At 44.9% G+C, this 27600-nt stretch overlaps 1 protein-coding gene across 48 annotated transcripts in view; it reads right to left on the reverse strand.

Moving 5' to 3' along the window:
* NRXN1 (neurexin 1) overlaps positions 1-27600 on the reverse strand; it is a 988232-nt gene that overhangs the window by 240704 nt on the left and 719928 nt on the right. For all 48 annotated transcript variants that reach the window (XM_083733051.1, XM_083733048.1, XM_083733042.1 and 45 more), the window contains one exon: positions 21553-21734. In XM_083733051.1, the coding sequence (XP_083589177.1) occupies positions 21553-21734 (182 nt within the window). The remainder of the gene's footprint in view (positions 1-21552; positions 21735-27600) is intronic.

The raw sequence follows: 27600 nt of genomic DNA on the forward strand, positions 1-27600 counted from the left end.
GAACTGAATTTGTTCTGGAGGTCTGTTCTTAACCTGAAACTGCTCTTAACCTGAGGTACCACTTTAGCTAATGGGGCCTCCCGCTGCCGCCGCGCCACCAGAGTACGATTTCTGTTCTCATCCTGAAGCAAAGTTCTTAACCCAAGGTACTATTTCTGGGTTAGCAGAGTCTGTAACCTGAAACATATGTAACCCAAGGTACTACTGTATCCCCCACATCTGAATGCATCCAGAGATATCTTCACTTTGCAGCACTGAATGGTTTGGAGAGCTACACCAGGGCTGTGAGGTGACAGCAGAACTGAGACAGGGAGCCTACTCAAGCTGGGATGTGCCCACCTCAAATTCAGCTCCTATTTCTCAACCACCGCGTAACTAAACTAGGCCTCCATCTGGGCTCCTAGCATCTTTAGAGGGCAACAACTGCATATGAAAGTAACAAAAAGTAGGCAAGAAACCACATCTCATATTTCAACGCACCACTCAGTTCATATGATACATTGACCAAGCCTAAGCGTTGCCCCCTGGGAACTGATCACAAGACACTCCCCGTAGCAAAAGCCTTGGCGGTGGGCTATCTGTCTTCCATTATTGATCTTCTCCATGATTTTCACTGGATCCTTGTTTGAAATCCGCTTGCCTACTGTGAATTGGAGAAGAAACCACAGGGAGCAAAACAAACTGGACTGGTTATGCTTGAAACAGCACAGGCAGAGGATGTCAGTCACACGCCCTGTTTAATTGCATTTGCTGAATACTTTCTTGGTTTTTCTTTACAGCAAGGGGCATGGGAGAAAGTTCACTGGAAAATAGAGCCTTCTGGGATGGTGAAGAGCAGGTTCAATTAGCCAGCTACCAAGGTTTTCAAACTTTCTACCTTGAGGGAGCCTCCGGCATGCTAACTTGTCTGTAGTGGAACGTCTTTGCACATCTCAGGGGACTTTTCTTACAGAATATCCCAACACACCAGTCAGTTCATATGATGCATTGGCCAAGCCTAAGCGTTGCCCCCTGGGAACTGATCACAAGACACACACCCCCATAGCAAAAACCTTAGTGGTGGGCAATCTGTCTTCCATTATTGATCTTCCCCATTATTTTCACCGGATCCTTATATGAAATTCGCTTGCCTACTGTGAACTGGAGAAGGGAACAAAGGAATGGTGTTTCTCCCTCTTCTACTTATTTAGTGGCCATATTAAGTGAATGGGTTTTCTTTTGTGGCTTCCATTCATGCTCTTTGGGGGTGGGCATGTTGCACATATTTTCCTTCTCTGTGGCTGACAGCAGTTTCCTGATGGATTTGCATTCTGCAATTGGTGTGTGTGTTTAACTCCTCATCCTCTGGTACCACAGAACCTTGATCCTGGTCACTTGATAAATAAATGTTTGTTGGGAGCTGCTCTGTGCGCAACACACACTAGAAAGGTGACAAGTAAATAGAAGAAGAAGAAGAAGAAGAAGAAGAAGAAGAAGAAGAAGAAGAAGAAGAAGAAGAGTCTGATTTTGATATCCTGCTTTATCACTACCCTAAGGAGTCTCAAAGTGGCTAACAATCTCCTTTCCCTTCCTGCCCCACAACAAACACTCTGTGAGGTGAGTGAGGCTGAGAGACTTCAGAGAAGTGTGACTAGCCCAAGGTCACCAGCAGCTGCATGTGGAGGAGTGGGGAATCGAACCCGGTTCACCAGATTACGAGTCCACCGCTCTGAACCACTACACCACATTGGCTCCACTTTCAATGACTGCTTTTTGCAGAAGTTAAAGATGTTGGGAGATCCAATCACAGATTGCCTACAGCAACATGTTGTATGTAGCATAATCCTAATAACTCATCTGCCCTGGACTACAAGAAGATGAACCTTCAAGAACACTTCACATTTACACTGTTCTTGTTGGTGTTGCTGATGTCATTCCCTGAAGGGGACACTGACAAACATGTGAGTGAGAACACAGTCAGGTAGTGGCTGGCTGGGGCACTCTAGGGTTGGCTGGGCAGGGCCCCATCTGCCCAAATGGACCACAACCTGCTGCACCTGATGATAACTCGCTCGTGTGCAGGGATGATGACCTTTTGGCTACATACCCAATGGCACTCACAGCCTGAATATCCGCAATAGAGGGAATGATGCGAAGACAGTCCTTCACCCATGTAGACACACACACACTCCCACAAGTCTTTTCTTGGCATGCCCTTTTATGAGAAGGGATGGGTGAGAAACCACCAGAGGACCCCCCGCCCGGCCCCAAATTTACACGAGGCACATCTCTGAAGTGTTTACCAGATACCACCATTGGAAATCAATCCTTCTAGTAGGCTCAGGTTCTTATGGGATGTGACAACACTTGTGGCTAATTAGCATGGAGCGATCGATAAGCCAATGAGGAATAGAGAGAATGTCAAATAGGATCAGACCTATGGTCTGTCAGATTAAGAGGCCTTTCCTTAACCCTGGTGTTTGGGGAAGAGCGGAAAGATCCCAGATCTCCCCCCCCCCCATATTGTACCTTTTCAGGATCTAGATGGGAGGCTGCATGTTTGAATGTCTCCTTTTTTGAGAGGAACTCGCCACAAGTAGAAATATGGCATGCTAGAAAGGAGGCTAGGCTGCACCTTATTCTCCCTGAGAAGCTGGCTTTCTATAGACAGTGAAGGGGGTGTGTTCTCTCTCTCTCTCTCTCTCTCTCTCTCTCTCTCTCTCTCTCTCTCTCTGTGTGTGTGTGTGTCTGTGTGTATGTCTCTGTGTGTGTGTGTGTGTGTGTGTGTGTGTGTGTGTGTGTGTCTGTCCCGCACACATCTGGTTGGACACTGTGAGAAAAGGATGCTGAACTGAATAAGCCATTGGCCTGGATGATCCAGCAAGGCTCCTCCTAAACTCTTATGTTAAATAGAGAGAGCACATTCGGACATGCAAAGCTGTGCTGCTAAAGTGAGAAAAGTCCCAGAAAGTTTGCTAATAGCATTAACTGGGCTTAAGTTTAGTTTTCTCCTAGGGTTTGAGATAATAGGGTTCCTTCAGACTTTGTTTGTTTGTTTGTTTGCTTTGCAGGTTTATCCTGAAACTTTTAACTGATTCAATAATAGTGCATTAGTGGTGGATTTCTTCCTGACTGTCCGCACATCCTTCTCTTTTATTAAACATTTGGTGATACTTCCCCATATGCATTGTTGGCATATGATGGGGTACTCCTGCCCTATAGGGCAACAAGAATGGGACAAAAACACATGCCCTCATTTATATATTCATGTATGTGTTTATCTTTCTTTCTCTCTTTTTCTTTTTTCTTAGATTTAAGTCTATGTTGATATTGAAAGTGCATTACGGGTAATTACAAAACAAACATGGGACTTTTGTAGGAGAAAAAGTTAAAAGGATTCCAGCAGGAAGTTATGGGTCATGCACTGATTGGAAATGAAGCTGTACATTTGCAGGTGAAACAGTATTTAAAAGCAGGATTGTGTGCAATTGTCCCAATATTATCAAGTACAAGAATCATCATGAATGCACTATGGAAGGGATGTCTGGAAGGGCTCAGAGATCCCTGACTAAAAAATTTGGGAACAGCTACCTGTAAACCCGGGCTTTGTTCTGACATCAATGCAGAATATTTTCATGGAAAGTTAGGTGTAGTAATCCAGACAGGCTAAAATCCATGCATTAAAACAACAGCTCTGCTCCACTTCAAAACGTTCTCCCATGAGAAACTTACCTTGCACTTTGCAAAGACCATACATTGTTAGGGAGCTGCTGAGAAGGTGTCTGGGTTAAAAGTTCGCATGTTACTCAAGCTCCCCTCATCTGTCTGCTCTTGTTACTCTGAAAGCCACAGGGATGTGATTTGGTGAGACACGGCCATCCCCAAGTTAATATTAATATAAAAAAATCCTTTGCTAAGTTTAGATCAGTTTGACAGGTCAATATGTGCCGCAGAATGCAGTCCTTTTTATTTTTATATCCAGCCTTTATGGTTGGCTTTCTTTCTGCCATGATTGCATCTCATTTGGAAATAATTTATCTCCACCAAGCACTGGAGCACAGACAAAATATAAAGTGGAAAGGGCCACAACAGCAAGCTGAGCTTTCTTTCCATGGGAAAGGGAGAGGAAGGGAAAAGGGCTTTCTGAATCATGAACTCTGTAACTAGGGTAATCAAGTTTTCATCAAGTTGTAACTCGGGAGATTAGGAGATTGCTGGTGCATTACTCTAGAAATCAAATCTGATTAACATTTAATTGCAGCGCTGTGGCTAGGTATTAATTAGGTGTATTTTTCTAGGAGTCATAAATAGTTATTAAAGTAAAACAAAAAAAGAGAGGCAGGAATAATTTCAAAATTAGCATAAATAGAATGGCAGACTCGAATAGCAAGCATTGGTGATAATGAATGGACCTTGTGGAAACAGAAGGAGCTGGCAGCTAATTAACATGTTAATTCCAATACACAGCTCCATTCAAGCAACACATATCAGCCTGCATCTGTATGTAATGGCTGTTCCCATGAAACCACTATGCGGGGAGCAGATTCCATTTTCAGGGGTGGCCAGAGAGCAAAGCAGGGGCTGGAGAAAACTTCTTGGTTCAAGGGCCATGTTCACCCACGAGAAATCTTCCAGTGGCTACATGACGTGGTGTGTGTGTGTGTGTGTGTGTATGTGTGTGTGGTGGAGTCAGGGGCAAGAGTAAGTGATGCTACAGACATGTGTTAATGCAGGATGCTACACTCCGGGCAGAGGTTTCTGCAAACAACCCAACTTCATGCATGATTGCAGTTTGAGGACACACTTCTAGCAGGCAAAACCACTTGAGAAAGTGGAGCAGGACTGAGAAGAGACACATTCTGACAGGGTGTCTGGTGTGGGTGGAGTCTTGAGAGCCAACTAGAGATGCCTGGGGGGCACATTTGACCCTGGGGCCTGAGATTCCAAACCCCTGGGTTTGCCCCCATATCCTTCACTTTATCTCTTGACTTAGCTACAGGACTCTCCTTGCCCCAGATTTGCCAATGTCTTGGATTGGTTCCCTTCACTGGATAAGACCCCTGGAAATTTCTGCCTGGGGGGCCTCTCTGACACTGGTCTTACAGGTGGTAGGTACCAACAGCATTGAGATTTGCAAGCAATCTTTGACATTTCCTTTTAAATTCCCCATAATCCCTCAGTGCTGAATTGCTCTGGGTCACAGGAAAACTGAAAGGGGACGACAGAGAGGAAGGTGATCTAATCCAGACCTGACATCAGCACCAATGGGCACAAGGAAACTGCCCATGGATGCCAGATCCTGATGCCAGGTTGGCCAACTTCCACCACTCAAAAATCTCCTGCTTACTTAAGTGACAGGTGCCACTCTTGCCTTTGCGGCCTCTTACTCTTGTAAGCCCATGAGAGTGCATTGACATGGTCCCATCTCTTTTTGTCTTCCTTCAGATCCTTATGCAGAGAAGCCTTTTGCTCTATGTCCTCCATTAAACAGTTAAAAACAGGGATATTTCCTTTCCCTCTCTTCTTATTTTTATTCGCACTCCTGGAATGTAAACTGCAAGGGTTCTGGGTATGTGTGCCTTCTTTGTGATGCACTAGAATTAAACTGTTGTCTTTGTCCATGGTGCTGGAGGAGACTCTTGAGAGTCCCATGGACTGCAAGAAGAACAAACCTATCCATTCTGAAGGAAATCAACCCTGAGTGCTCACTGGAAGGACAGATGCTGAAGCGGAGGCCCCAATACTTTGGCCACCTCATGAGAAGAGAAGACTCCCTGGAAAAGACCCTGATGTTGGGAAAGATGGAGGGCACAAGGAGAAGGGGATGACAGAAGATGAGATGGTTGGACAGTGTTCTCGAAGCTACCAGCATGAGTTTGACCAAATTGCGGGAGGCAGTGGAAGACAGGAGTGCCTGGCGTGCTCTGGTCCATGGGGTCACGAAGAGTCGACACGACTAAATGACTAAAGAACAACAACAGAATTAAACTTGTAACTGCTAGCAATGAGCAGGGACACAAATCTAGCCCTGGAATCACAGATACAGATGATACAACAGCAGGTAATTAAAAGTCCAAGAAAGGCACGGAGGGCGGGAGATTAAGATGAAGGTTACTCAGAATATATATTTCATGCTTTCGTTACTCACTTCATCATATGTACTCTATTAATTGCACAACTTAATTGTATGTCAAATTAACACAAATGCAGCTCAAGGTGCAATGGAAGTTTTATACTTAACAATTCTCCCATCCACCCACATCTCCACCTCCACAATATACAGGAAGATGGGAATCTGATATATTGTAGAAAGCCCATTTGCAGCTTGCCACTTCCCTATCAAATGAAAACATTTGCCTCAAAGTGTGAAGCTGAAGATTAAATCAGGTGTATCCACGGAACACAATCCAGCAACTCGTCCCGTTTATGATTTGCAATGCAATTGCAAGCAAGTACTGCATCGTCATAAATATCTCTTCCCCCCTTCCCATAATACTTAGAACAGGCAAAGCCGTCTTCTTCTTTACAGTTGAGGGCCCAATTATACACCGGCGCATAGGGAGCTAACAGTTTTCAGGTAGATAAAAGAATACAATAGAGCAGGGAAAATTGGTACATTTCTCTGTGGGAAGGATACATGAATTCTTGAAAACATCTCCGTTTTGAAGGATTTGTGAGTTGCCAACAAGTATAACTACTTATCTTATGCCGCTTCTGTATTTGCCAAAGACAAGAAGTCTTTATCCCCCTCTCAAAGCCATGGTATTCTTAAATTTGCATGACTCCCCCCCCAAAAAAAAGGAACAAGGAAGACCAGAAGAGTAGAGGATGCTGTATGGAGGAATGATGGAGACTGTGGCAACTGAGAGTGTGCTGATGTTTTCATTTGCTACCACAAACCATGAATCTCTATTCCTAATTGGCTGGGAAAATGTCATGAGAACATAAGCTAGGCCACTGCAGGCCATGTGCTGGTAACCTTGTGGCTGGATTATTGCAATGTGCTCTCTGTGGAGCTGCCTCTAAACCTGACCTTTGAAAAGTATACTAGTTTGCACACATACACGCTCACTGTTCTCCCTTCAGGAAAGCAAATTCTAGCCAGGCAAAAGCCCTCAAAGAGGGTGGAGAGGAGACAGGTGAGGGGGATGACCTAGGAATAATAATAATAAGAGAAAAAGAGTTTGGATTTGATATCCCGCTTTATCACTACCTGAAGGAGTCTCAAAGCGGCTGACATTCTCCTTTCCCTTCCTCCCCCACAACAAACACTCTGTGAGGTGAGTGAGGCTGAGAGACTTCAAAGTGTGACTGGCCCAAGGTCACCCAGCAGCTGCATGTGGAGGAGTGGGGAATCGAACCCGGTTCACCAGATTACGAGTCCACCGCTCTTAACCACTACACCACACTGGCACCACACCAAGGGGTGTGGCCTTGGGAGACTCCCAAGGCTGGCTTTAAAGGCCATGAGGGCTGCACTCAGCTCCTGGGCCTGAGGTTCTCCATTGCTGTGCAAATCGTTCTTGTTGCTCAACTTCAAGAAGGTCATTGTGGAACTGGAAATGGGCAGCCAAAATGGCCAAAGAACAGGAACACATTCTCTACGGGAAACGGCTAAAGCTTTTCAGGCTTTTGTGTTTGAAAAATAGAAAGGGCGAGGGATGGCGGGGGCCGTGCATGATAGAGGTTTAAAGGATTATGCATTGTGAAGAGATATTTTCTCCTGCTCCCTCTCTCTCAGCACTAGAACTTGGGGTCAGTCAATGAAATTGATTGGCAGCAGATGAGAGAAAGCACTTCTTCCACACAACACAGAACTGACTTAGAGAATTTGCTGGCACAAGAAGTAGCTTAGGTGGGCTTGAGAAATTAATGGACAACACAGCTTGCTCATGACAACAAAAACAGACCCAGCAGACGAGGACATGGGCCCCAAGGACTGGATTCAACTAAGCTGTTGTGCAAGCAGAAGCCAGAGCAATAAGTCTCACTAACATGGTGGGACTTCCCACACTATACTCCCCTTGCAACCATCTCAAATCTGCTCGAGGGGTTTAGGAGAACCCCCATCACAGAGCGGGAGGAGGAGCGGGGAGGCTGCTCTACCTGGCAAGCAGAAACGCTTCCACTTATGGAACCATCTCAATAGTACGGTGTGGAATTTCCCCCTCTATCTTCTTTTAAGTTCCCCAGGTGTTTCTGGGCGGGTGATGAATTTAGAGGGGATTAAACTAGGGAACTTTGGCCACCTCATGAGAAGAGAAGACTCCCTGGAGAAGACCCTGATGTTGGGAAAGATGGAGGGCACAAGGAGAAGGGGACGGCAGAGGACGAGATGGTTGGATAGTGTTTTCGAGGTTACCAGCATGAGTTTGACCAAACTGCGGAAGGCAGTGGAGGACAGAGGTGCCTGGCATTCTCTGGTCCATGGGGTCACGAAGAGTCGGACACGACTAAACGACTAAACAACAACAAACTAGGGAGGATCTGTGCTGCTGGTCAGGATATTCCTGAGGGGGTGGACTGCATCTAGAGATTATCTGGAAGTAACGAATGGGGTAAGTGAAGGCAAATCGAATTAAATACAGCAGGATCTGTTGGGAATGACTTGCACTGAAAGACTTCTGATGCCTCCTCAGAGTGAGGCAGAGGTGAGTGAGAGCCGGAGGCCAAGGCACAGCCAGTGCTGAGTTGTAAGTGGGACAGACGGTCAAGGCAGCAAAAGTGATGCGATGGTGGCATCCTCAGCTGTCATTGCACTGAAACTCCCATCAGCCCCATCCAACACAGTCTATACTCAGGAGTGATGGAAGCTGTTGCATAGCAATGTCTGGAGGAGCACAGGTACCCCACCCCAGTCTAGATCCTGGGTACAGCAACTAGGAGCAGGAAGCTTTCCTGCATCTATGCCAAACACACCTCAGAGAGGGGCCTCTCCTGAAGATCTCAATGCAAAGGCAGGCTGGTCATACTGCAGAAGGTGTCCCAATAAGCTGATCTGCCACTGTTTAGGGCGTTGAGGGTCATAACTAGCACTTGGAACCAGACCCAGACCTGAACTGGATCTGCATAAGGTCACACAAACTTCATTCAAGCTGCTGAAGCCTGCATTGCTTCTCTCTCCCTGCTATAGGAGCTGCTGCCCGGATGCTCTCAGTTAAAACAAAATAAAACTGTGTTAGGGAGCCAATTAAAATTGCTCCTAATACCCAAAAGTAATAATGAAAGGTCTCTGACCTTGCAACGTCTCTGAGGGTCAAAAGTAGTGACCCTGTCATACCACTAAGATTCTTGATATTACACTTGTATCAGGCAACAGTGAAGATGAATTCAGTAATTAGAGATGCTGAACAACACTGCTGATGTGAGTCGGATAAAAGCAGGCAAAACAGCTCTGTTTATGGGAGGCAGTAGTCAATAGGCCCCTCACCCTTAGGCACAGTTTTTCAACTGGCCCAGTTCCCCGAGTCATCATGGTCCATCTACTGTTGCCTCTAACCACAATTTTTAAAAGAAAACTGGCTCTCTTCTCTAAGTCACTATTTGGCATTTGGTGTCACCCACCAGCCACTATTTTGCACCAATCTGGTGGTCTGTGTTTTACTAAAAAGAAAAACAGATCCTGCAAACTTAGTATGCCCACCTGACTTCAAAGTCCTGTTGAGAAAGGTGAGCTTCCCATGACACCCATCTCCTGTGATGAAATCCAAAACTGTGCCAGGATTCCTGTGCCTTGGAAGACAAACTCAATTCCATGGTTCAGGGTTTCTGTAAAGCTAAAATCCTCACAGAGGAGGCTGCCCATTGTTCCTCTGAATGATTCACTGTCCCAGCCTTGCTTCCATCCAGTCAGCCTTTGCTGAATAATTATACTGCATCCCTGCATCTGGTGAGATTAGATCATTCAAGCACTTCCAGTGCAGAAATGAACAGAATAGCCAGTCCTCAAAGGAGAATCTCTGCATGAACAATTGCTCCTTCTTCTTAGAAGCACTACCAGCTGCACAAATATAAGATGGGGAGGAGGGACAACAGCTGGATTGCAGTAGTTCATGTGACAAGTATCTAGGGGTCTTAGCAGACCAAAAGCAGCAGAAAAAGCTAATGCTATTCTAGGCTGCATCAACAGAAGTCTTGTGTTCAGATCAAGGGAAGTCAGAGATAATACGTCTCTATTCTACTTTAGTCAAACCACACCTGGAGTACTGTGTCCAGTTGTGGGCACCACAATTTAAGAAAGATATTGACAAGCTGCAACATGTGCAGAGGAGGGTTTTTGTTTTGCATTGTTGTTAAAATGAATTGTGGTGACAGAGGAGTTTTAAATGTTAGCTCCCTCTTGGAATCTCAATTAGTACAGGCCTGTCACAGAATTAGCACTTTGGACAGAACTGGGCCTTTGAGTAACGGAAGCCTAGTTTCCATTACAATGTGATTCTTCTTGTTGACTTCGGTGCACTTTAGATCAAGCATATCTTTCATAAATTTAAGGGCCTCTGCATAATGAATAACCGCAAGATTCATCATGACAACAGCAGTCATTAAATTGTAGATGACAAAAAAGATTCAGGCATGAACAGCTCATACTCCTACACAAACATTCGCTCTGTAAATATGGCATAATGGATTTGGCATGTTACATATGGAACAACATCCGCATGTAGACTATAATTTCATTAAAAAATTCACTCTTTTCATTGCCCTCCATTTTTTTACCTCTGCTTTTAAACTGGATAAGTTTTAAAATGAACCACATATTTTATCTACATTTGCATTTTTTTATCGTATTTTTCTTGTGCCTGCCTTCTGGTCTGCTTATTTAAAAAGAGAGATAGCATATACACACACAATGGAAACCAACAAGAATTATTTTAAATGGCGGGGGGGATCATTGAAACACTCATTTGCTGCACTGAGTTCTCGGGCTATTTATTTGCTGACTGCTCTTTGATAGCTTTTACCATTTGCTCCAGGAAAGCAAAAACTCTTTTCCCCCATATGCTTCTTGGTACCTTTCATGAGCCCCATTACAAGATCTGCCTCTGTGAAAGTGCACACCCATCTTATTTTAGGCTGCAAACATCTAACTGGCAACGGACATTCACACCCCCCCCCCCCGGCCCACCACCATACATAGCCAATTAGAGCATTGGAAAAATAGCACACTGAATGCTCTAAAGAACTGATCCGGGGAGAGCAAATCAAGCAGTACCAAGCAACTGTGCAATCCCCTGACGCTGCTCCAAACAAGAGTTATTGCTAGTTGAGCACAGCAACTTGCAGACATGTACACAAAACCTTTGCAATTAACAGCTCGCGTTGCAACATAACTGATGGCTTACCTGGAGGCAGGCGGCGAAAGATTTCTTCTCCCCGCCAACCCACACCCCCACTTCACTGATCAGGCGGGCATTAAATGGGAATAAATCATTTTCAAAATTGTGGAGTAGAAATAGAAAAGATTTCTACCACCACAACAACAACTGGTATCTGGGTCAGATGCTGTTTTGAGACTAGACCCAGCACCTACCATTTCCTTGTGGGTTTAAGGAAGGCTCATTCCAAAAAAGAACATGGGAAGTGGGCATAGCAAGGCCAGGGGTGATTCAAGTTCTCAAGTTCTGGCCGTTCTCAGAGGGGAACAGTGGAACATTTCAGAGCAGAGACTCTTCTCCTTCTTCTAATAAATTAAATTTATTTTATATTATTTAATAAGCCTCTTTCCTTTGTACAGTGGCTCCCTCCTTCTCCCTCCCTCCCTCTCTCTCTCTCTCTCTCTCTCTCTCTCTCTCTCTCTCTCTCTCTGTCTCTCTGTCTCTCATCATATGCTGTTTGCATCAAGGTAAGATGGAGGGGAGCCAGACGCACAATGCTTTTTAAAATTCAGTGACACCAGGTTCTGTAGCCAGTGCTCTGCAATCCCCCAAATCACACATCAAAACACTACAAAAGCTGGGGAAACAGGTTTCCACCAGGAAGGACATAAAACAATAGCAACTTGTCAGGTGCCCACCCACCTCCACCTCCCATTGCCAGGAGCCATGCGATGTGTTGGTGAGTTTCATATGTTCAGCCATCAAATGTGCTGGTGACTATGATCTCAGCACTTTATCAAGGATGTTGAGCAGTCGCCTCCAGTTAAGTTTTACTCAAATTAAGGGACTTAAGTTAGTTATGCCAAGCTGTTACCAGAGGAAGGACTGCAGGGAAGTAAGGGGATGGGAAACGACTCTGTAGTTGCCATCAGCAGTTGGCTGGTTTCAATTGGGTTGCCCCCACCTGCAGCCCTCCAAAAGGGGGTTGCTTAATAGATACTTTGACTTGATCTCAGAGGAATAATAATAATAATAATAATAATAATAATAATAATAATAATAAATTTTATTTATATCCCGCCCTCCCCAGCCGAAGCCAGGCTCAGGGCGGCTAAAAATAATCAAATAATCAAACAATCAAATAATCACACATTCAAAATATTCATTATAAAAATTAATTTAAATCAAATTAATGGCAACCAATTAAGCAATATTCTATGCAGGTTGCCAGAGGAGGGAGTCAGGCTGCGCCCTGACCAAAGGCCTGGTGGAACAACTCTGTCTTGCAGGCCCTGCAGAAAGATGTCAGGTCCCGCAGGGCCCTAGTCTCTTGTGACAGAGCGTTCCACCAGATTGGAGCCGCAGCCAAGAAGGCCCTGGCTCTAGTTGAGGCCAGCCTAACCTCTCTGAGGCCTGGGACCTTGAGGATGTTATTATTTGCAGACCGTAGGTTTCTCTGTGGGGCATACCAGGAGAGGCGGTCCCGTAGGTACGAGGGTCCTAGGCCGTATAGGGCTTTAAAGGTTAAAACCAGCACCTTAAACCTGATCCTGTACTCCACCGGGAGCCAGTGCAGCTGGTATAGTACTGGGTGAATGTGATCTCGCAGTGAAGACCCCATAAGGAGTCTCGCCGTGGCATTCTGCACCCGCTGGAGTTTCTGGGTCAGTCTCAAGGGCAGCCCCACGTAGAGTGAGTTACAATAATCCAGTCTGGAGGTGACCGTCGCATGGATCACAGTGGCTAGGTCAGGGCGAGAGAGATAAGGGGCCAACTGCTTAGCTTGGCGGAGATGAAAAAATGCCGCCTTTGTTATAGCTGTAATCTGCGCCTCCATAGAGAGGGAGGTATCGAAGATTACACCCAAATTCTTAACGGACGGTGCTGGCACCAATTGCACCCCCGCAAGAGATGGGAGTTGCCCCCTCAATCCCATATCGTCCCGGCCCAGCCAGAGGACCTCTGTCTTCGAAGGATTTAACTTCAACCGGCTCCCACGTAACCATCCAGCCACAGCTTCCAGACATCTCGCCAGTGTGTCTGGGGCCGAGTCAGGATGGCCATCCATCAACAGATAGAGTTGGGTGTCATCAGCATACTGATGGCAGCCCAGCCCAAAACTCCGGGCAAGCTGGGCGAGGGGGCGCATAAAGATGTTAAAAAGCACCGGGGAGAGAATCGCACCCTGAGGCACTCCACACACCAAGGAGTGGCGCGATGACAATTCCCCCCCAAGCGCCACCCTCTGTCCCCGACCAGAGAGAAACGAGCGCAGCCATTGAAGGACTGTGCCCTGGATCCCCACGTCGGCAAGGCGGTGGTCCAGGAGTTCGTGATCGACCATGTCGAAGGCTGCTGACAGATCTAGAAGAATCAGCAGCCTCGATCCAGCTGCCTGCGGAGATCATCTGTTAGGGCGACCAGAGCCGTCTCGGTCCCATGGCCAGCGCAGAAGCCGGACTGGAATGGATCCAGAGCAGATGTTTCATCCAGCAACCTACCAAGCTGTTCAGCAACCGCTCTCTCAATCACCTTACCCAGGAATGGAAGATTCGAGACCGGGCGGTAATTGGATAGATCTAAGGGATCTAATGATGTTTTCTTTAAGAGCGGACGCACCACTGCCTCCTTCAGTTCCCCTGGGAATATCCCGGTGCCAAGGGACAAATTGATGATATCCCCCAGGGGGGCCCGCACCTCGTCTGGACACGCTCTAATCAGCCATGACGGGCATGGGTCAAGAGGACAGGTGGTGGGCTTTCCAGCTCGGAGGAGTCTGTCCACATCGGCTGGGGATATCCAGTCAAAGTGGTCCAATACTGAACCCGAGGACAGTCGAGGGGCCTCCAGGAAGGTGTGCACTTACTTAAATGTTTATGTACATTAAATGAACTGTTCATTGTTGTTTATTATTTTTTCTTCTGATGTTGCAGTGATATTTTATGTGTATTGTCACTGTATTTAGACTTCAAATTCTGTGCTAGAACCCTTACTGCTCAGAGATTGGGGTGACGTGTGACAATATGCTCATGTTTCCAAGGATAACTTTAACCAAAAGAATAAATGCTCTCTTGGCTTTTGTTCAACTTGGGAGGTTGGTATATTGCAGAGTAAATGAATGCCATCAGCGGAGAAGAGCCTTTGGCAATATGCAATGAAGGGAGAGGGGACTGAAGCAGAAAGTCTTGGAATCAGAATTAGGGTGGTGCAAACTTGTCCCTGTTTTCATCAGCGAAATGCTGGCAAATGTGCTGGAGCTTTCTTTGGCTCCTTAATTTCATCCAAGATGTGGTGTTCATCTCACCAGTGGGAAGGCCCACAAGCTTCTGCAGCTGTGAGTGTTTATGCACCTCCCAAGGGAGAACAGAGGAAAATTGTATTCCATATTAACTAATGGTTGTTGTCCATTCCTAGGCAGAACGTTCAAGCACCATGCTTTCCCCATGAAATTGCCCCTTCCTGTATTGCCCATGTCCACACCAGGATTAGACAGGTCTCACCAATTCCCACAACCTAGCTGGCCTTGGAATTGCAGTGGTGGGCTATAGCTTAGTGCTAGAACAGGGATAGGCAAACCTGGCCCTCCAGATGTTTTGGGACTACAACTCCCATCATCCCTAGCTAACAGGACCAGTGGCCAGGGATGATGGGAATTGTAGTCTCAAAACATCTGGAGGGCCGAGTTTGCCTGTGCCTGCGCTAGAGCATCTGCTTTGCAGAAAGACCCCTCCAGGAAAACAGCTGCTGATCCGTGTAGACAATACAAAATTAGATGGACCAATAGTCTTGATCTGGCATAGGCAGCTTCATCTGTTCATATGATCACACCCTCCTGTGTGTCCGCACAGTCCTTTCGCTTTGACGGGGCACTTGTCTACCACGCACAAGCAATTTGTGGGGAAAGAGGATATCTTTTAATCCCATGGCTCACAGCAGATCAGGGCTGCGGGGATGCCTGCAAGCTAAGCCAGTTGCTTAACAAGAAACTGGTGCAGCATAGTGGCTAAGGGTGCAAACCCAGGTTCAGCTCCTAGCTTACCCATTTAGTACCCTTATGTGAGTCCTTCCTCCCTGCTCTGCAACACTTGGAGAACAGCACTGGCGTACCTAGCAGGGTTGACCAGATTAATGAGATGGAGTTTGTGAAGCATATCAAGTTTGATGCGCCTGACCCAGTGACCCCAGCATATCTCCCAAAATTTCTCCCTTGTATGGTGCTTGCCTCTCCATTGCAGGAGGGCTGTATGTCCCCCTATGGCACACATGGGAAGCTAACCAGATATTTTTCCTTCTGCATTATTATGTATTAAATAAAAATGCTGACAAGAGATCCAGAATAAGTCAAGACTATTCTAGGCTGCTACCAACCATCAGTATGTAATATATTCTAATTCTCTGTGTGTGGAGGAGAGGTCTACCTTCAAAATTCCTCAAATGTTTCCTCTCAGGGAGAAAAACCCCACCCAAATTCAATCTGGGCTTTGCTCAACGCAAAATGTAGGCAGCAAAAGTAGTGCCTCTCCATGCCTAATAATCTGATTTCATTTCCAGTGCTGATTCAGAGGTACCGAGGCAGGACTGAAAATGCTAACTTCAGTTGTCACATCTAGCTAAAGCACTGATGCCAAACAAACCTTTCCCCTATTCTTAATAGAACTGTGTTATTTGGATTTTAACATTGCAATGCTTTGTGCACTGGCAAGCTCCTGAATTTAATATAACTCCACCTTGGCCTTGAACAAACACAAACGGAATTTCACACTAATTATTTTACTATTTTCAGAACCTTCTCTGTCCACTATGACTCGAATTAGCCAAAGAGGGTGACACTTAAATTTCAGTTTCCTTAAGGAGCTGATTTGAGGAGCCCAGTGCTGTGCAGAGGCTAGAGCAGTGTCCCTCAACCTTGAGTCTCAAGATGTTGTTGGACTACAACTCCAACCCATCCCAGCCAGTTTGACAAAGGTCAGTGGGGATGGGACTTGTAGGCCAACCTTAGGTTAGAGCATCAGTGAAGTGAAACTCAAAAAATATTCTTCTAAATCTGCACTTCTCCAAATTTTACAATGCAGCTCTCTGTCCCCCCCAAAATGCATTAGTACTTCAACCCCAAAGTGTGCACAACAATGCACATGTTGGTGAAAACAACGTAGAGAAGCGCATGATAATAGAGAAAATTGCTTGCAAAAATGTGTAATATTAAACAAAATCACATACAAAAATATGTGTATTAGGAGAAATGCACACTAAAGTGCTGATGAATGCAAAACTGATTCAGAAATTTGGGAAACCAAATTTCAGATTGGAAAAATGAGAAAATGAAATTGGCAGATTCATCCATGGCCAATTCATGCTTTTCCAAAGCTCACAGCACAGCTTCTTTTCAACCATCTCCCACCCTACCCAGGACCTGTTTTAGCACTCTGGGTTCCAATTCATTGATTCCCTATTCTCTGCCCAGAGCTGCAATTCCCAGAGTTCCCTTGGAAGAGGGACTGAATGTTAAACCACTCTTGGAACTGTAGATCTGTGAGGTGAATGGGAAGTCTCCTAGCAACTCATAGCATCCTTAACAAACTACAGCTCCCAGAATTCTTTGAGGGAAACCCACAACTGTTTAAAGTGGTATCATAGTGCTTTAAACGTAGGGTGTGAATGTGGTCCCTGATTATGTTATACTGACTACTTCCCTGCTTGCCTCCATCCTGCCACAACAATAACTAATGGGATGTCATATCTAGTAACAAACTGATTGACTGATTGATTGAATATTCTGGAAATGTGCAGCAAGAATATTTTAGAGAAAAGATGCCTCTAATGCAGACCAGGTTGCTCAAGATCCAATGAATTATTTTCTACAAAGAGAGAGGGGGGGGAGGAAATACTTTCACATGACAGTGGTTTCTGCTAAAATGTTAACAAGTTAGTAAGCCACAACATTGGACTATCAAATACAGCACAATGGAAAAGAAACCTGATGTGCAAGGGACACTTAACTAGGACTGTGCCTAGAAATCCCATTTTACTTCCACACTCTCTCCAACTGCAAATGGAAGTGCCCTCAATAAACCATCAAACCAAAGGTATGCATGCAAATAAACACATAAACATATTTTTGCATAACACAATAATTTCGGAATCTGTGTCGACAAGCCTTTTCATTTGAGATTCAACATAATTTGAGATGAAAGAGAACTTTGGAAGCTTTGCTAATAGGGTTCAAAACTTTTTTTCTTAAATCAGTGCTAATGTCAATTCCCGTGAAATATAAAGTTCTTCTGTACAATTATGGCTCTGCTCAGAAAAATCGGTTTTGTTCCAGGGTCTGTTGTGCTGAAGATTTGGAAGAGTAATAAATGACAGAGTGCTTTAAAATGTTCCCTGTTTAGCAATGGTTAATCTGGGAAGACTATTGCTAGGTAAGTAAATTGTGTTTCTAGTCTAGCATTAAAGGCTGATTCAAATGGTCAAGTAGCAATCAGGAAGCAAATTACCATCAGCTAGGATTCCGTTAGGTTCACATCAATCTTTGTAAAACGTGTAGGTCTGTTTTTTTATTCCTCTGATTAAACTTGCTGTTTGTTTCCAGAACAAAAGTTTGTGGTGTTGTTAAAACATATATACTGAATGAGGAACCAGGGGCAGAGGAAGGGGGTGCGCTGGGGGTGGTTCGCCCCGGGTGTCACTACTGAGGGGGTGAGAAAATGCTTGGGGCACTCACCGTGGGGCCCACAGCACACCCAAGCCACACGTCTCTCCTGGGAGAGACGCAGTAGCTTGGGCGTGTGCAGGCTCTGCACTGCCTCCCCCCAGCTGTAGGGCAGCTGAGTGGAAGGAGGCAGGCAGACTCCGGAGGCCCCATGGTGCACCCCACCCCTATGGGCAGCTCACCCCACCCCTGGGCACGCTGCCCAGGCGCCCGAGCAGCTTCCTCCGCTGCTGTGAGGAACTGCACATAGCAGAAACGTGTAACACTGGTCTGTAACATATATGGTCCTAAATTCAATCCCTGGCATCTCTATTTAATAAAGGATTGAGTGGCAGGTAATGCCCCCTCTTCCTGAGACTCCAAAGGACTGCTGCCAGTCAGAACAGACAATATAGGATTAGACTGGCAAGTGGCTGTCCCAAAAGTCAATACAGGTAGCTGATTGTTCCAGCATTGTTCCACCTAGCTCACTGGTTCTCAACCTGTGGGCCCCCAGATGTTGTTGGACTACAGCTCCCATCATCCCTGACCACTGATCATGCTGGCTAGGAATGATGGGAGTTGTAGTCCAACAACACCTGGAGACCTACAGGTTGAGAACCACTGATAGTCTCCCAGGTGTCTTTCTCAGACCTGCCTGGAGATGCCAGGGGTGAAACTGAAATCTTCTACACGCAGATCTTGTGTTCTACTACAGAGTTATGGCCCTTTCCCTCTATAAAGGCATCTTCATTAATCTGCCATTAATCTGATTTGAACTGATTTTAGAATGAAATGATTTTAGGATGTTGTATCATTTTACTGTTGTTAGCCGCTCTGAGCCCGGCTTCGGCTGGGGAGGGCAGAATATAAATAAAATGTTGTTGTTGTTGTTGTTGTTGTTCAGATGCAGATATTTTACTCTGAAGAAATGTGTAAGCAGGATGTTATGCCCTTCCTATCTTCTCAAGATGGTGCAACTTCATGTGGAAATTCAAGCCACAGATTCCGAAGGGAAAATCTCCACCTTTCTACCGCCCTAGATTGTCCATGCAACATTAAGAAGGGCATCTGCTGGATCAGGTCAGCAGCCTATTTATTTCAGCATCCTGTTCTATAACAGACAGCCAAACGCCCATGGGAAGCCTGCAAACAGGGCCTGAGCACAACAGCAAATTTAGAACCAAGTCCTGCCATGGTGTTTTAGCTGCCCCTGAGGTTACTGCATTATATCAGCTGGTCAGCGTAATTGCAGGCAAAATAGGCTGGCATGAATGTGAAGGATGTGGAGAAGCTTGGGAGGTTGGGGAAGTGTTGCATGCAATAGAGGAAATTGCATAATTCACCAGGATGGCACAATGCAATTTGGGAATAATCACCATAGAACGTTTTTTGCGAGAGTAAAAGTGTAAATTGCTAATAGATCAATAAGTAATTTCTTGCAAGAGGAACTATTCCATCCTCGGCAAATGAAGTAGCAAGGTTGTTAAATCAAACTCAAACTTAATATATTAACAAAGTTGAGATTAATCTAAACTGCTAAAATCCCCGGCTGCCCTAGTTAAGTTTATCTCAACTGATCATTTATTTATGATGCCATAAAAATCCAGACACTTTCCATGGTGATTGCTACTTATTTGCTCTAAGGCAACTTGAAATTGCCCAGCTAGACTTTTCAGGGTGACAACTGTGTTTTCTGCTCAAAATTTATCACTGCACAGTAATGGCGAGATCAGTCGGCACTCATCAGGATTAACAATGCACCCGGCCAAATGCGATCATTACCATTCCTCTGACAGATTCCTTTGCAAATCTGCTGGGACTAATATATCCTCCCCTGACGTTCATATAAATTGAACTGCAATATGTTACTATCATTGATAACAATGATGATGGTTACCTCTCAAAATGGATGATACACATCCTGGATTATGGATGGTTTCCCCCCACAGATCTATTTTGGACTGGACTCAGACTGTATTATGCACTAACAGCAGAATGCATTACAACAGCAAGAACATGGCTGACCATCATTAGGCTACCCCTGTCCAGAAATAGCCATACAGAAATGGCTAGAGTTGGCATACCCTCTGAAGCCAGGCATAGGCATTCATAGCCACTGAGACTGACAAGTTATGACACCCACATGCCTGCTCATTCAAGGGAAATGTGACTCCTCACCCAGCTCAAAAAGGTGATTTTGCCTGCTCCCATATATGCAAACCATTCATCTAGAGAACCTCCATCTTGTCTGGATTCAGCTTCAATTCAGTGGCCAAAATTCTAGCCCATTATCACATCCAGACAAGGTTCAGTACCTGCACTGCCTCACCTGGTACTGATGCTACACAGCGATACAGCTGGTGGCCATCAGCATATGGATGGAATCTCTACTCAAATCTCCTGATGACAACTCCCAGTGGCTTCATATAGATGTTAAACAGCAAAAGTGACAAGACTGAGCTATACAGAAAACCATGGGATAATTCCCACTGGGGGCCAAACAACAGTCACTCAATGCCTTTGGATATAGGAGCAAAACTGCAGCAAGGCAGTGGCCCCCATCTCCCAGCAATGGTCCAGAAGTGGAGAAAAGTATCAAAAGTTGCCAAATCTAGAGCCCACGTGACCCTCACTCATCACAGGTCATCAACCAGGGCAATTTCAGTCCCCAAATCAAGCCTGAAGCTACATTGAAATTCCATCCAAGCACCTTCTCAGGCAAGTTGGCCCCAAGTTGAATATTAGCGACTGGGTAACAGTTGTGGAACACTTCGTGGTCCAGGAATGTCCTCTTAATGAAGGCGCATGCCACAGCCTCCTTCAGATCTGCTGGTACAGCCCCCTCCCACAGTTAGGCAATGATAAATCCCTTTTTAGTGTGGATGTGATATGTTCACCACAGATCAGAGTTTTAGTTCCTCTTAATGTTGTCTAGAATGCATCACACATGCAGGGAAACACTTGCAACCTCTGGGCAGTCTTTGGCATTCAAGAGTTCAGGGGAATGAATCCAGTTACTTTACATTATTTACATCAGATTGGATTTGGAAGGAGGATCCTGCCTATCAAAAACTGTGAGGCTTTCAGTAAGAAAAAAAAATACATATGCACCAAGTGACTGGAATATTCTAAGCAGGCCTGAATCTTAATTACAGCTCCATCCTCACAACCAAGTATATAACTCGTCAAGTTATTCAGGTGTCAAAAATCACTGCAGTAGCCAAAAGAGAAGCCCCCGTTTTTCCAAAGTGATTCAGAACCCAATCTGCAGCCTTGTTAAATCCCACTGAAGTCAGCGGGGCTAAAATGGTTTTAAATCCTTCATTTTGCTCTTAACCAATAGGATTAGTCTCTCAATGCCAAAATCTCTTCCAAAAATTGGATTGAAATGTATAAATCACTTAACCGCATTTGGAAAAAAAGAAAAGAAAAGAAACAACCCAAAGAACATTACTCAATGGCAGGAAATCAATTTCAGGAAAGGATAGCATTGTAATAGCCATAGCAGAAGCTGGAATCAAAACACACAGAGAAATAGCAACATTGCATTTTGCTGATGGTACTTACGATGTGTAGCTCTAGATAATCTCCGAGCCCAGTAGAGCTATCCACTCGCACCAAGACGGCTTCTTTCTGAACTGTGCTGAACCCTATCGCCAGTCTATCTGCTCGCGTGCTGGGCCGATCATTGGGAGGCCACGTATACGTGATCTGTCCACCCCCTTTGCTAAATATGTATGTCGTTCCCGCTGTAAGAGAGAGAGAGAGAAAAAATATTAGATAGGTGTTTTGGACTTAAACTTTTCTTTCTCTAATAATAATAATAATAAATTTTATTTATATCCTGCCCTCCCCAGCTGAAGCCGGGCTCAGGGCGGCTAACAACAATAAAATAGTACAACATTCTAAAATCATTTCATTATAAAATTAATTCAACTCAAATTGATGGCAACCATTAGGCTAAAGTTCTGTGAAGATTGCCAAAGGAGGGAGTCAGGCTGTGCCTGGACCAAAGGCCTGGTGGAACAGCTCTGTCTTGCAGACCCTGTGGAAAGATGTCAAGTCCTGCAGGGCCCTAGTCTCTTGTGATAGAGCGTTCCACCAGATTGGAGCCACAGCCGAAAAAGCCCTGGCTCTAGTTGAGGCCAGCCTAACCTCTCTGTGGCCTTCAGGATGTATGTTCTATGTATGTATGTTCTATGAGAAAATTAGGTTTAAGAAATATTTCAGGAAATATAGTCTCAGCACACTGACCCTCTGACAAACACCCTCAAATCTTGGTTTCCTTTGTTGTCCTGTCAGGGATGGTCTCGCCTTAGACATACAACACAATCTTAACCATGTCTCATCAGCAGCAAGTCCTACTGAGTTCAACAGAGGCTTACCCTCAAATTAAGTGTGGTTAGGATTGTAAGCCTTAACTGCTCAACACAAAACTGCTCCTAGCTCCTGAGGAACCACTGGCCTTCCAGACATTGGGACTCCAACTCCCATCAGCCCCTCCTAGCATGGTCAACTGTTAGGGATGAAGACAACTGTAGCCCAAAAACATCTGGAGGGTCACAAATTTCCTCTCTGATTTGAAGCTCATAGGCCATTTTGCTTATTGTGCATGTGTGTTTACATGTTTTCCGTTTCTGTGAAATATATTAAATCTGTAACATATAATAATTTGGTCTGCAGTGACTCACCCAGTCATTTAACCCATCACTTAATGCAGTAAATTTGCATGTGTGACTCAGCCTTTGGTGTTTATCAGCTGAAAGTGTGAAATTACTCCACTGAAACCCTTTTTTAAAATAAAAATACAAATGTTGTGAGTTCCTGTTCTGTCAGCGACATTTAATGAATGATGGAATACATGTCCAAGCCATCACTGCACTGAGCCATGGTCCACCATGCTTGGGTGATCCAACCCTTTAAGTAAGGGATAGCCAATATGATGCCACACAAATGTTGTTACTCTGAAGATGCTGAGCATTGGACCTGGGAACTTTCTGCGTACAAAGAGCCACTGAGCTGCAGCCCAAGAAGACATCACAACCCCAGGCCCATTTGTCTGTTTATTGCATTTATGTTCTGCTTTTTCCTCCAAGTAGCTCAAGGTGGCCCACAGGGTTCTCTCCCTCCTCCTTTAATCCTCCCCCAAAAAACAACAACATTGTGAGGTAGGTTAGGCTGATAGGAGTGACTGGCACAAGGTCACCCAGTGAGCTTCATGGCTGAGTGGGGATTTGAATTCTGGTTTCCCAGGTCCTTGTCCAACACCACTACATTAGCTCTTGCTATGGTGTTCACTATGTCAAAAATAACCTTAACCATATATTGTGGCCACATAGTTTCCTGGAACCCAATAGCTAGCTGCTTTCAACCAGGTCAGCCTTTTTGCCTGTTTAAGCCAACTGTGTTGACTCAGGCTGGTAGTGCTTCCCTGGCAGAGTGTGTTGCCAATCACCTGATCCTTCCGACAGCTTCAACAGGGACTGAAGCTGGGATTTCCTGCATGAAAGTATGTGCTCCACTACTGAGCTAGGTATTTGCTCTCCAAAGCAAAAGGAGGATTTCTTTTTAAGCTCCTCTTGCTCCATTTTCTACGGCCGGTAGGCTAATATAAGCTTCGTGGGTCCCAGGTTGTTGCCAAGGCCTGTGTCTTGTTTAGGCAACAGCAACTACATGGAGTGCATTGGGGGAGGATGCAGAAAGAGAGATTTTCCCATATACTAAAATGCAGCTTGCAATATATAAATACAGACAATGGTTTTATGGGGTTGATCAGTTTGCAGTGGACAGAATAATGAATGGAACAACAACAACTTGCTTCAATAGTCCTGTGATTGCAACCATTCAATTCAAAGTGTTGGTGTTGACCTTTAAAGCCCTAAACGGCCTCGGTCCAGTATACCTGAAGGAGTGTCTCCACCCCTATGGTTCAGCCCGGACACTGAGGTCCAGCGCCGAGGGCCTTCTGGTGGTTCCCTCATTGGGAGAAGCCAAGTTACAGGGAACCAGGCAGAGGGCCTTCTCGGTAGTGGCACCCGCCCTGTGGAACGCCCTCCCACCAGATGTCAAAGAGAAGAACAACCACCAGACTTTTAGAAGACATCTGAAGGCAGCCCTGTTTAGGGAAGCTTTTAATGTTTAACAGACCACTGAATTTTAATACTTTGTTTGAAGCCTCCCAGAGTGGCTGGGGAAACCCAGCCACATGGGCGGAGTATAAATATTTTTTATTATTATTTATTTATTTATTAATTAATAATGCAGCAAACCTATGAAAGATGCCACCAATTTGTGGGAGACACTGCACAGTTAACAAGCTTTTGTTGTTGTTATGGAGATGTGACTTCTGAACAGAGACCTTCCCTGTGTATTCATTGGGTTTCATATCACTAAATAAAACCTTTTTGGGGTTTATGAATGCGCTAACAAACCCAGCCAACAATCCAGGTCAACTGGATTGCATCTTCATCTGATCTGCACCTTCTTCCCAGATCATGGACTTTCTCACCACACATCTCAAGCAATGCATAGTGAAGCTACATAACTCATCGGTGATGCCTACCAACTTGGATAGCTTTTAAAAAGGATTCAACAAATTTACAGAGGAGAGGGCTATTGATGGCAACTGATCATTAGAGGCTGCAATGTTTCTGAATGACAGGTGCCAGAAAGCACAGGAAGGCAAAGCACTCTTGTGTTTGATTCCTTTTTCCTGGTTTCCCACAGGCATCTGGTTGGCCACCGTGAGAACGGGATTCTGGACTATTGGCCCGATGCAGCTGGATTGTCTTGCATCCTTAAGAGCAAAGTAGCATCTCTTTGCAGTTGTATTAAGCAGGCTGCTGGGTTTAAACCTCAAGATTCTGTTAAGTGGAATGAAAGATCCCCATCTCCATAGTCTAGTTTGATCACAATTTTTTGGATGTTTTGTTTTGTTTTGTTTTAAAAAAACATGGCTAGAGTTTCAGTGATCATACAGTGGTGCCTCGCAAGACGAAATTAATCCGTTCCGCGAGTCTCTTCGTCTTGTGGTTTTTTCGTCTTGCGAAGCATGGCTATTAGCGGCTTAGCGGCTTAGCGGCTAATAGTGGCTTAGCGGCTTAGTGGCTATTAACAGCTTAGCGGCTTTAAGAAAAAGGAAACAAACTTGCAAGAACTCGCAAGACGTTTCGTCTTGCGAAGCAAGCCCATAGGGAAATTCGTCTTGCGGAACGACTCAAAAAACGGAAAACTCTTTCGTCTTGCGCGTTTTTCGTTTTGCGAGGCATTCGTCTTGCGAGGTACCACTGTACTTGGAAAATTGTATCTGAGAAGCAAAACCTAGCCTATGAAAACTCATTCTACCCATATTAAGCCAACCAAAAACCAAAGAAAACAGCCAGGGCAGGGTCAATTGGAATCATAGAATCATAGAGTTGGAAGAGACCACAAGGGCCATCGAGTCCAACCCCCTGCCAAGCACGAAACACCATCAGAGCACTCCTGACCTATGGTTGTCAAGCCTCTGCTTAAAGACCTCCAAAGAAGGAGACTCCACCACACTCCTTGGCAGCAAATTCCACTGTCGAACAGCTCTTACTGTCAGGAAGTTCTTCCTAATGTTTAGGTGGAATCTTCTTTCTTGTAGTTTGGATCCATTGCTCCGTGTCCGCTTCTCTGGAGCAGCAGAAAACAACCTTTCTCCCTCCTCTATGTGACATCCTTTTATATATTTGAACATGGCTATCATATCACCCCTTAACCTCCTCTTCTCCAGGCTAAACATGCCCAGCTCCCTTAGCCGTTCCTCATAAGGCATCGTTTCCAGGCCTCTGACCATTTTGGTTGCCCTCCTCTGGACACGTTCCAGTTTGTCAGTGTCCTTCTTAAACTGTGGTGCCCAGAACTGGACACAGTACTCCAGGTGAGGTCTGAATTGGAGCAGTGGAGCTGGCGCAGCTTTTGAAGCCTTGCTGACTCTTGCTGGTCAAGGTGGAATGTGGTGAGGTGATTTCTCATCCATCTTTACTGCAGACACGGCCAGGGTGGGGAGGGGTGGAAGACATGTCTTTGGATCCCTCTGATTCAAAGCCTCCAGCATACTGCCCTGAAAAGTCCCATTTTGGGGGCTTCTCACTGGCTACTGCAGGTGGGAGGATGATCAGCTATAGATTACTACAGGCTTTGGCTGGAGGTTCAGTCTCTGCATGCATCAGCTGTGCTCCACTTCATCCACAGGGACCAGCAGAGAGGCAACTTTGCTTCATCCTAACGCCGCCAGCCCAGCTGGAAGTAGGCCCCTGTGAATTCATTAGGATTTATTTATGAGTACATACTATTAGGGTTGCAGCCTCAATCTTTAAGACTCCTCCTTTTATCATACAGTTACAGATAGGTAGCCGTGTTGGTCTGCCATAGTCAAAACAAAAAAAATTCCTTCCAGTAGCACCTTAAAGACCAACTAAGTCAGTTCTTGGTATGAGCTTTCGTGTGCATGCACACTTCTTCAGATACACTGAAACAGAAGTCACCAGACCCTTCTATATAGTGAGAAGGTGGGGAGGGGTATTACTCAGAAGGGTGGTAGGAATGGGTGATTGGCAGATAGCTGTGATGAGCCTGTTGACGACTCTTAACGACTGTAATAGGTCTTACAGGAAAAAGAAAGGGGTGAAAAGGTGAAAAATGGCTTTGTCATGTATAATGAGATAAGAATCCAAGGTCTTTGTTCAGACCAGGTTTCTCCATGGTTTTAAGTTTGGTGATAAGTTGCAATTCAGCAGCTTCTCTTTCCAGTCTATTTCTGAAATTCCTTTGTAGTAAAACAGCTACTTTGAGATCTTGTATAGAATGTCCTGGGAGATTGAAGTGTTCTCCTACTGGTTTCTCTGTCTTGTGATTCCTGATGTCCTATTTATGTCCGTTTATTCTTTGGCGTAAGGTCTGGCCTGTTTGTCCAATTTTATCATACTTCATGTTTTCAACAGGATATTTTAGGTAGGATTTATTTTATTTTATTTTTAAAATCTTATTGGCCTCATTTTATTTATTTATTTATTTTTACTAGGAAACTTAAATGTTGTAAAATATATGTGTTTTTTTAGAAGCAGCAGCAGCAGCAACTTTTTGGAGAAACCAGTTTTAAAGATCATCAAAAGTTTTGAAGTGAATTGGACATTAAAATTAAAGCACACATGGCAGAAGACTGTCCAGTGTTCATTAACCGGAGGCTGAGTTATTACTGATTTAATTGGTATTTTGTTTGACAAATGGGAATAATGACAAATGGCTGGTGTTACAGTGCGCTTGGTTGCCTTATTATGCCTGAAATTATTATCATTTCCGCTTTTTAATTACTTGTCTCACTTTACAGTTGTGCTGCTGGATCTATCAGACTTGCGATTATAAATTGTTCTAATTGTGCATTGCCCAGACAAGCCTGCTTATGCACCAACTAATAAATGCAATGAATGAATGAATGAATGAATGCAGATGCACTATCATGTTGGGATTGGATATCACAGCTGGCTAGCAGAAATGACTGTCGGCTACCAGGTCCTGTTGCCACAGTTAGTGGAACCACGATTCTAACATTGTCTACATATGAACTGGACCTCAAATATCTTCCTCGATCCC

This window comes from Podarcis gaigeae (assembly GCF_964106915.1).
Source record: "Podarcis gaigeae genome assembly, chromosome: 3".
NCBI classification, from domain to species: Eukaryota; Metazoa; Chordata; class Lepidosauria; order Squamata; family Lacertidae; genus Podarcis; species Podarcis gaigeae.